The sequence below is a fragment of the Vicia villosa genome, linkage group LG3 (genome assembly GCF_029867415.1).
Source record: "Vicia villosa cultivar HV-30 ecotype Madison, WI linkage group LG3, Vvil1.0, whole genome shotgun sequence".
Taxonomy (NCBI): domain Eukaryota; kingdom Viridiplantae; phylum Streptophyta; class Magnoliopsida; order Fabales; family Fabaceae; genus Vicia; species Vicia villosa.
Genome location: NC_081182.1, coordinates 65,362,662 through 65,374,031, shown reverse-complemented (window position 1 = coordinate 65,374,031; position 11,370 = coordinate 65,362,662). Strand labels below are relative to the sequence as shown.

The following is an 11,370-nucleotide window of genomic DNA, read 5'->3' as shown; positions in this document are numbered from 1 at the left end:
ATATATATATATATGAGGGTTATATTTACTCCAAAAGTAAGTGTTCAACACTTACTCCAAATCTTAACCATTGATTATCATTAATCCAATAGTTTTAATTAAAGTTTTATATAGAAAAATATTTCCAAAACTAATTAGATTAAATGATCAATTAAAACCGTTAGATTAATAAAAATCAATGGATAAAATTTAGAGTAAGTGTTGAACACTTACTCTTGGAGTAAATATAACTCTCCTCGTATGTATATTTGTACCCTCATTATAATAATCAAGTGATTCAAAATACTTCGCTTCTTCTTCATTTCTTTTTCAATCTTTAACCATGGTGTTTCCATAGAGTTTTCACTTTATCAACACTCTCAACGCACGGATCATAGCCTACTTTAAAATTTAATTTCATTATCCTATCACAAAATAACATGTGAAAAATTCTTGTTAAAAAGATATCTGCGAAATTGTTAGAAATGAAACTAACTAAAATGACAAAATAAATTGATAATAAATTATGGACTAACTAATCAAGTTGATGAATAGCATCAATTATTACAATCCAACAGACAAATGACCAAATGTTCATTGTGTATCCACAAAAAGTGTGACAAAATAACCAAATATTAAGACATGCATGAATTGAGATATCAAACATTCTTATTGGTAGCAAAGTTCTTTTTCATATCAGTCCATTCATCTTCAACTTTCTTCTTATTAGTTAAGGCCTCTTTGTAAGAAACCTCAGACTTTTTCAGATTTAGTAACACAGTCTTGCATTGTGTAACTTCTGTCTTAAGGTTTTTATCTATCACATCACAATGATCCAACTTTCTCTTCAACTTGTCTCTAATCTCAACAAGACCACTTAACTTCTGTTCTAGTTCAAAAATCTCAGAATTGATCCTTTCAAATTCTATCTTACCACGAGACATTTCGGATTTATTTTGGTATTCTCGGGCTTTGACACTTATCAATTGCTTTGATATATCAGTCCTTGATTGAAGCAGCTGATTATAATCTTGGATAGTTTTTTGAGCACTCACAAATCTTACATCAACCCCTTCAATGAAAGTTCTTAGCTTGCAAATAACATGATGAAGCTTAACAGGGATTTGGTTTTCAAATTGGCCAAGTTGTTCCAAAATTTGATAGAACTTTTGCTTCACTTCATTGTCTGAAGAGAGAATTTCAAGTGGTGTCTCCAAAAGGGTCTCTAAATTTTCAAGAAGTATTGAAAGAGTGGTTGAGTCAGTGCACATAGGAGAAAGCATATAACTATCACATAACAAACTTTCTAGCTCGGAAATTAGATCGCAAGAATCGAGCTCAAGTTCGGGTTCGAGGGGCAAGTTGTTGGTATCCAAAGATTCTTGTAAGTGATAAAGTGGTAAGACTCCACACCCTCTTATCCTCTTTGCTGACCATTCTCCCTCCTCATTTTCAAGCGAAAAATGAAATGATATATCATAAGGATTATCCCATGCTCCACTTTCTTGTATTTGACTATACAAAGAAATGTATTTAGCTCTAGTCCCAATGTCACAATACCAAAGAAACACATGATCCATAACAAGATGCAGATCACCCAATGAGGTAGCTTTTCCGCCTATGTTTTTGGAGTTTTGGTTAACAGAAAATTGAACCACTCCATACTTATCATTTGACCCTGCAAGAACAAGACAAAAAACTAAACCATATAAACCAGATTCTGGAAGATGCTTAATAGTTACTTCAGAAGTTGAACCCTGATAGCTAAATCTCTTAGGAACATGAGCACTAGGGAAGAACACTGACTGAGGATACGGTTGACGTTTAGGTCTATGTTCAAAGGCTATGTCCAACGTAGTAAGGTCTGTGATTAGAGAAATGCAGTTGATAGCACTAAATAATCGCAGCGACGAAGGAAGCTCCGGGACATACACTAGTTTCTTGCAGTTGTCCAACCTTAGCTCTTTAAGGTTGTTAAGGTTTTTGATGTTTGGTGACAGACTCTCGACATTGCTTCCGCTCAGTTTTAAGCATTGTAATGATGATAATAAACCAATGCTATCAGGGAGTGTCTCTAAGTTGCAACAATTTTCCAAATCCAGTGATCTTAAAGTTGCTTGCCATGATTTGAGGTGGAAACCAAGATTTGATGCATTCAGGCCTTTGCACCCGGAAAGGTCTATAGTATTAAGAGATCCAATTCCGATATAGTTTTGCATGTCGTCCCCAAAACCCTCAAGATTGTCACAGTTGTGTAGATCAATCATCTTCAGTTTCTCGCAGCACCAAATCGACGAGGACAGTTCGCGGATAGAAGTACCTGAAAATTTTGTTACACTAATTAGTTACGGAAATCGACATATACGGATGGATTTCGTCTGTCACTACAAGTCAAATTTCTTGTAGTGCAAGTCTTCTAGCACTTATTCATGTAATAACAATTATCGTCGATAATTTCTATTAAGAATAGTAATAGTACCATCTAACCACAAATTCTCGAGATTGTTTGAAGTGAATGAAAATTCTTTCAATGATGAGCAATTGCTAAGTTGAATGTTTTGGAGAGATTTTAAATGATTGTTGTCCATTTGAATTAGGCTTTCAATCTTCGTACAGCCTTCTAATTCGAGATCTTTAAGCTTGTCGAGTGATAAAATGGAGGGATGGATTTCGCGTAAATTTCTACACTGAGAAAGTGATAACCATTCCAAATTCCTAGCCTTAGACAAGTCTGGAACCTCAACTAGCTCTTTGCTGAATCTAAGGTCAATTTCCTTCAAATTCCCAAGATCCTGTAAAAAAAACATAAAAGTAGAAAATTTAGATAAATAGTATTCAAACACATTCATGTATATATACTCTACTTTAATTACCTGAACTCCATCCCAAAGCTTTTGAAGTTTGCTGAAAGGCATGCAAAGCTCTACAAGCAAATTTGCTCTAAATTTTGATGGCAAAGAATTCAGACAGTATCTATGCCATTCAAGGTACCTCAATTTGTCAGACAATGAATCAAGACCGTTGGGAAGATATATGTTACATGTTCCATTCCACTTCCCATAATAGAATTTAAGATATCTCATTTCAGACATTTTTGTAAAGGAATCAGAGCTCAAATGTAGATCCTCAATTTTAGAAACATCTAAAGTTATGCCTTCTACAATTTTAGTTCCCTGAAAAATAATAGTAAAAAATGTTAATTAAAATAGCTATTAGACCCTATGTGAATACTCTAGAGAAATTGCATGGTGCATGCCATGGTCATCTTAAACTTTTGAAAGACATGTGTAGGAGGTTGATGTTAACCACAGTTGAACTGCGGCAAATTTTGCAGACTCATATTTAGCTACATATTAACTGTGGAAAATGTGTATAGAAATCCTTTTAACCAAGGCTTAACTGATGCAAAATGTGAGACCATGTGTTGTAGGCCTCAATGCAGACCCTCATAGATGGTCCTGGTGCATGCATCAATACCATACCGCTATTGTAGGAAATCCAAATCCATGCACGAAAGCAAAAATACAAAAATACTATTTTACTAACCTTATTATATTTCAGTACATCATACACTTCGTTTGGATTCCACAATCGGCTTCTACTTCCAGGATCTTTGGGAGATTCTTGATGAACAATATTCCAACCCATTTCTTGTATTAAATCATGCATTTGTATTGTACCCTTATTCGAAATGGTTACAAGAGACTTTTCTACAAGATCATTTATCCCGATATCTGGGAAAAAATTATAAGCTTTAAACAAATTTGTTATACGATCTTTAGATTCTTCTTTGACAAAGCATGCTATGTCTAGAAATATATTCTTTTGATCATCATCCAAGTCATCATAACTCGATTTCAACTCATTTTGAATTTTCATGTCCGGAATCTTCTTAAGCTTTTCCAATTCACTTTCCCACACTTCCTTACTCCTTGAACGAAACCGTGCACCTAACACTTTTAAAGCCAAAGGGTTACCTTTGCAATTGGCAACAACATTTTTTGAAAGCTCTTCATATCCACTTTTAGGATGCTTTGCTTTGAATGCATTCAAACAAAAAAGCTCAAGAGAGTTGTGTTTGTTCAATTCCTTCATCTCATAAATTTTATCAACAATGCTAATACTATGTTTATCTCTTGTTGTTACAATCACTCTACTTCCAAGTCCTAACCAATCATAATCACTGATCAAATCATCTAATTGTTCAGAATTAGCAACATCATCCAACACGATAAGAACCTTCTTACGTCGAAGCCTATTGGTAACATGACGATATTCAACTTTAGGTACATTAACATGGAGATTTTCTTCCTCTAAGAGCTCTGAAAAAAGTTTGTTGCGCATGAAATTGATACTATTTTTTTCTGTTTCTTCTCTAACATTTGCTAAGAAACAATGACCTTCAAATTGAGAAGAGAGTTTGGCATGTAAAGCAATTGCTAGAGTGGTTTTTCCAATGCCACCCATGCCCCATATCCCAATCACTTGAACTTCTTTTGAGTCCATTTCCAATAATGATTTTACTCCTTCGTAGTTTTCCTCTATTCCAACAACTCCCTTTAATATTGGATCAATTGGGTGTACCAAATTCAGTCGTTGCAAAATATCTTTAACAATGTCTTTTATGAATTGAGATTCAGAACTAGCATATAAATGGTAAAAACGAAAGAGAGTAGCCAAATCAATAGCAATTCAATAAATAAATAAATAAATAAATAAATATGAATAAAGTGGCTATCAAGTTATAAAAATGTCATATACTTTGTTTAGAAGTTTGAAAGATAACAAAATTTATTTCATTATGAAGTAGAATAGTCGTAACACTTTAACAATAATTAAAACATTCGAGAAAACAAATGATTTGGAGTGGTTTTGTGTGTCTCGTTTGAGAGACGTTTTTCTTATTTTAGAGTAAAAATCTACGGTGGTGGGTTCTCTGGTTCTCATGAGGGGGGAAGTATGAGTTTGGAGATTTAGATGGAAATGAGCTTTTTTTAGTTTGGGAGGAGGAGTTTTTGTAGGTTCTACTCGACCTTATTTCAGGAGTGATTAGGTGTGTCAGGATTAATTATTGGATTTGAAAGTCAAATCCAATTAGAGGCTTTGCGGTTAGATCAAATATGATCATCTTTTAGTTTTGGTTGAGGATTCTTAGTGTATACATGAGAGGGTGTTAAGGAGCTTTCTAGGGTTTGAAAAAGTTGGGCACCTTCTAAGATAGTTATGTGGATGTTGCTTTAGGATAGGTTGTCGACTAGACAAAATTTCCTAAGACACCATATAATGGACGGTTCTGGTAATGTGGGGTGTGCTTTGTGTGTGGGGCAGGTGGAGTCGGCTAATAATCACTTGGTTTTGTGCGAGGTAGTTGCAACTAATTTGAATAGAGTTTTTTAAGTGGGTGGGATCCTGGGCCTTTGCCTCACTTGATTTACGGGTGTTTGAGTTGTTTAAAGATCTTGGTCATGGAAAACAGACGTCTTTAGGCCAAATATCGATCTAACATTTGTTAGTCTGGATGATTTGAAAAACGCATAATAAAGTTATTTTTTGTCAGGAAAGCTTTGATATGGAAGTGGGTTCATGCTCATGCTTCAAGTCTTATCATTTATCTAGATGACAGGGAGCGAGACCTGCTCAAGTGGCTAGGCAATTAGGGGTGTGTTGGATGACCGACTACTCTTTTTTAATTTTGTGAAAGTGATCGTGTCTACCTTCTTCTAGCTTGCTCTCTCACTAGATCTGTTATTTCTGAATTTTGAAAATAGGTTGGGTTGTAGGATTGGTTGGCTTATGTTTTTTGTTTTCTGCTTGTTGTTTTTGTTGAATTTGTTTTTTTAGATTGTTTTTTACTTGCGTTTTGGTCAGGTAGGTAGCTTGTGCGCACTTCTGATTCCCTCGAGTCCTTTTGTTCCTTTTATTTAATATATAGTTTCTAATTTGATGTTAAAAAGATGGTATTTTATAGAGGAATTAAAATTGGTGTTAATCGATGAGATATGACTTTAAAATCAGCAATAATGATATCTGATATAAGTCAATTCAAAATCTCACATGTACTGATTTTATATATTAAATATTTTGATTAAATTTTATGTATAAATGAACCTTTGTATTAGACTTTTAACCGGCACAAAAAAGGCTTAAAACATATGATAAACAAAAATAGATTTGTAAATATTTCATATATTGTTTATTTCTACGACTTTTGTTAGCACGTATGCATTGATATTTGTGACATTTAATATGGAACCAAACCAAGTGTATATTTTTTTAACATCTCAATTATCATAAGACTATTTTGCTCTAAATATGACATAAAGAAAACCACTTGCTGAAACGAAATTAATTAACACTTAAGTGAAAATAAGAAAACCATCACATAAAGTTCTATTTATGATATGAATAAACGGTGCTACCTAGTAGTAGTATAGTAACTAAGTTTTTAGGTGGATATGTTTAATATGACAAGTCAATAATTATTTTTCTAAAATATAAGTTTTTATTTTTGTTTATGACAATTGTTTTTCTTTATTGGCATGGCCGTGTTTGAGGGCGTGCAAGACGGACTACCGCACAGGGCCTCAATATTTTTACGGTTAAAATATAACTAAATAGGGCCTCATAAATCATTGACAATATTAAAATGGGCTTTAATAGGGCCTTTAATTATTTTTCCATGATTAAATTATGACTAACCTACACAGGGCCTCCAAAAAATTGAGACGGCCTTGTTTATTGGTCCTTTGTATATCTTTTGAATTTAGATCCTATACATCAACTATTTTCTTAAACTTTCTACATACTTCAAATTCAACGGTAAGATTTATTTAACAGTTAAGAAAGTAAATGTAAAAAAACAGGAGGTAGATAATTGTTTTCAATAAAATATTTCATATTTTTTAATAACATTTTTTCCTAAATATATGCTTTAAATAGTAAGCCAATTTGACTATTTAAGAATTACTTTTAAGAAATATTTTTCAAAAAATTTATATTTAATTTTATTATGTTAAAATCTTTATAAAAAGTATATTTAAATCATTAAATACCAAAATTACTCTATTAAATTTATAGCAATCGAACTCAATTATTTCTATGAGCAAGTTCTTAAAATATGTTTTTTCAAATAATTCAAATAAAATATTTCCTATTGAATATATAATAAACATTAATTTTCAACTGTAATTAATTATTTTTTAAAAAATAATCAATTAAACATTTCTATTTTATTCTTTTAATTTCATAAATTGAAGGTATGTAGAAAGTGAAGAGAACAATTGACAGAAAGGATCCAAATCCATAGCATTTTTTTTAAATAAAAAAAATACTATTTATAAACAAATATATATTTTTTAAATTTATTTTGTAACATAAATATAAGATTTTTATATTTTGTCATTAATCAACTTCCCCATTGCATTAACTACAAAAATATACTACTATATTATTAACCACTAATTTTACTTATAATTTAGGCAAAATATTATTTTTGGTCCCTTATGTTAACCTCGGAGTTTATTTTGGTCTCTTAACTTCAAAAAGTGTCATATTGGTTGCTTAACTCTTTAAAAGATATCATTTTAGTCCTTTTTGTCACATTAGCGACGGTAAAACTTAAAAATTGGTCGCTAAATCCGTCGCTAATATGACAAAAAGAACTAAAATAACACCTTTTGAAGAGTTAAGGGACCAATATAATACTTTTTAAAGTTAAACGACCAAAATGAACCCCGAGATTAACATAAGCTATCAAAAAAGTATTTTACCTATAATTTATTAAACACTTACACCACTTCATTGAATAATAAAATACATCATATTAACCATTTTTTAACCATTTTCTGATTTTAAATTATTAAATATATTTATCAACTTTTACATTTTAATAACTTTTATTTTATTATATATTTAAAACATTTTATATTTGAAAACTCATTAACCAAATTATGATATGTATTAATGAATCTTATGACATACAATCAATCATACTTGATTTATTAAATAAGACTATTTTTTAATATATGGGCATTTAATAACCAAATTATAATATATATTAATCAATTTGTTATTCTCAATTAACTAATTTTATTTTTTTTTCATTTTTTTAATGTCAAGACACATTAGTCAAATTATATATTGTATTAATAAAAAATTTTACACATTGTTGACCAAAATTATTTTAAATAAAAATAAAAAAATAGAAAAAATCAAAATCATGTTCATTATACTACCTCCGTTTTTTATTATAAGTCGTTTTAGACTTTTCACACAGATTAAGAAAAATAATAATTGTTGTATGAAAATGAGAAATTATGAAGGTTTTTACAAAATTATCCTTCATTAATGACATGTGGAAGATAAATTTATATAATTGAAAGGAGAGAGAATAATAAATATTTAAGGATATAATAGAAAAAATAGCATTGATTATTGGAATTGTAAAGCGACTTATATTTAAATACAATTTTTTTTTTCAAAACGACTTATAATAAAAAACGGAGGGAGTAATTGTTAACAGTAAAATACAGTATAAATGAAAGATTTAGTGTCAAAATAACATTTTTCTACTCAAATGTGTATATACATTACATTAATAAAAAAAAATTATGTATAGATGACCGTGATTAATAATCAATGGTAACGGAAATAGATAATATGCGGACATTTCACACATTGTTTATTTCTACGACTTTTGTTAACACGTATGCAATAATATATGTGACATTTAATATGGAATCAAGTGTATATAATTAACATCGCAAATAATCATACAACTATTTTACTCTAAATATGACATAACTAAAACGTCATTTGTTAAAATGGAATTACCACTTAAGTGAAAATAAGATCACTTGCAAACATTCATCTAAGAATAAAATTTTATTTATGGTATAATAAATACTATCTACGTTATAAGGAGGATAAGTTTAATATGACACATAACACATCAATAACTATGGTTGAAAATATGAGTTTTTATTTTTATTTTTATTTTTATGATACAAATGAGTTTTTATTTATAACGATTGTTTTTCTCTAAAAATTTACTCAAACCTTCTACATACTTTAATTTCAATGGGGATGATTTTAGGGAAGAAAAACCACCGTGATCTTCTTTCGTGGCTTGCTATCTTTACACGTTAAAACCATCATTTTACCTCTACACCGTATAAAAAATAACAAGTGTCTTGGTGTGAGTTCGAAAAAAAAGTACCTATAATTATTAAATTTAAAATTTAAAAAAAAAAACAAAATCGTATACAACTTACATACAAATACGGTGTAAGTATTATAAATATTGTAAAAATATATTTTTGTTTTCTTTGAATCTCTTTTCTATATTACTCTCACTCATCTACTTTTTCATCAACTTTTTTATTTTCTCTCTCCTAAAATATAATTAAAGTTATCAAAGTCATCTAATCCGTCTTCAAGATTTATCTAATAGTTAAGAAATTAATAGTAGAAAAGTAGAAGGAAGTAGAGGATTGTTTTCCATAAAATATTTCAAATATTTTTTTTTTCAAAAAATATGCTTAAAATAGTAAGCTAATTTGATTATTTTTTTCATAATAATAATTTTAAAGAATTACTTTTAAAAATATTATGTGATGTTATTATGTTATAATCATTTTAAAAAATATATATATTTAAACTATTGAATACCAAAAATACTTTATTAAATTTATAAGAATTGGATTCAAACTTGTATCTATTTTTTTAACAACTTCTTAAAATATATTTTTTTAAATATATAAAAATAAATGATTAATTTTTAAAAAAATTAATAAACAGTAATTTTAAAGTGTGATTAATCAAAAAATTGGAAAAATAATCGATTATACTCTTCTATTATATTCTTTTAACTTCATAAATTGAAAGTGTTTAGAAAGTTAAGAGAATAATTGACAGAAAGGATCCAAATCCATAGCTTTTCCATTCTTCTAACTCTAAGTAAATTATAAAAGATTTTATTTGCTTTGTAAGCTAGACATATTTTTTTATAAATAATTAAATATATTACTTATTAGTTATTTAATGATCTTGTTCAAATAAAATATATTACTTATTAGTTAATTAATGATCTTGTTCAAATAAAAGGGAGTAGTTCATAGATTTGATATATGAATCTATAAAGGAAAAACATTTGAAATATGAAAATTAAATGAATATAAATAGATAAATATGAAATTATAAATATACCTATAAGTATGAAAGTCCCAACCAGACAAATTTGCTGCTTCTGTGAGAGCACTTCTCCAATTGAACAACCTCGGACTATTGTTCCTCGCAAGATCTATCTCATGTTTCTTAAACCAAATCTCATATGTTCCTCTCTGGTTTCTCACATGTGATGGATCTATTTTGTAGAACACAGGTATCACAATCTGTCCTCGATCTTTCTTGCACTCCATGATCTTCACAATTTCATCCAAACACCACTTGGAGGAAGCATAGTTTTCCGAGAAGATGACAACAGAAACATGTGACTCTTCAATGGCTGTGATGAGTGCTGGTCCAATTCCCTCTCCTTTTTCTAGCTTGTAGTCTATATAGGTTTCAACTTTCTTTTGGTCCAGTGCTTCATAAAGATGGCTTGTGATGTTGTCGCGTGTATCTTCGCCTCGAAAGCTAAGAAAAACATCGTATTTTTTGGGAGATAGCATCAATGATGAAGATGAAGCAGAAACAGAAAAGTTGCTCATTTTCTGCTCTACTAGGAAAAAATGAGTATTTATTTTTCAAAAAGTGATCAAGTATAAGAGGTGGAGGCACTGCCTGGCCCCTCCAGAATTTAAGGTGTTTGAACAAAACGTACCAAATAATTTAAGGGTTTGATGTCCAACTTTTTTTAAAGAAATTTCTTTGTAAATCTCCCAACCTTCTTGTTTACCCGCGGCGAAAATTCTAAAATGTCCTTATATTTTGGAAATGAATTTTTGAAATCACTTTTTTTTTAAAAATATTGATTTCGGAAGTACACTTCCGAAAACACTTTATTTTTATGAAAAAAATGTGTTTTCGAAGATGCATTTCGAAAAACACTATTTTTTCCAAAAAAAAGTGAATTCGGAGATGCACCGAATTCACCCCTTGGAATATTTCGGAAGTACACTCCCGAAATATTGCCTTATACAGAAAACAAAAATCAAGGTGAATCAATTGTATTAATAGTATAATTAATTTGTATTAATTAAAATTATATAATTATCAAGATTAGATTAAAATTAATTGATTATATAATTGTCTTATAAAATTAATTCATTAATTTCCAAGATTAGATTAAGTGTATTCAATTACATTTATGTCTGCCAATTACTAATTCTTTTCAATTTGGTACTTTAATTCTACCCATAAAACTTTAAATTAGTAAAAATAATTAGGCTA

The 11,370-nt window shown here is 29.6% G+C and overlaps 1 protein-coding gene across 2 annotated transcripts; it reads right to left on the bottom strand.

Moving 5' to 3' along the window:
* Nucleotides 1-493: 493 nt before the first annotated feature.
* On the bottom strand, nt 494-10,734 carry LOC131661719 (disease resistance protein RPV1-like). Of its 2 annotated transcripts, XM_058931324.1 has the most exons (6): nt 10,186-10,734; nt 3,526-4,621; nt 2,853-3,152; nt 2,459-2,771; nt 1,786-2,299; nt 1,522-1,657 (listed from the first exon to the last, which is right to left on the bottom strand). In XM_058931324.1, the coding sequence occupies exons 1-6, from the start codon at nt 10,686-10,688 to the stop codon at nt 1,648-1,650; spliced, it is 2,736 nt and encodes a 911-aa protein (XP_058787307.1). In that variant the 5' UTR covers nt 10,689-10,734; the 3' UTR covers nt 1,522-1,647. The 2 variants fall into 2 exon arrangements, with proteins under 2 accessions (XP_058787306.1, XP_058787307.1); XM_058931323.1 differs by having other exon boundaries at nt 494-2,299.
* Nucleotides 10,735-11,370: the final 636 nt, after the last annotated feature.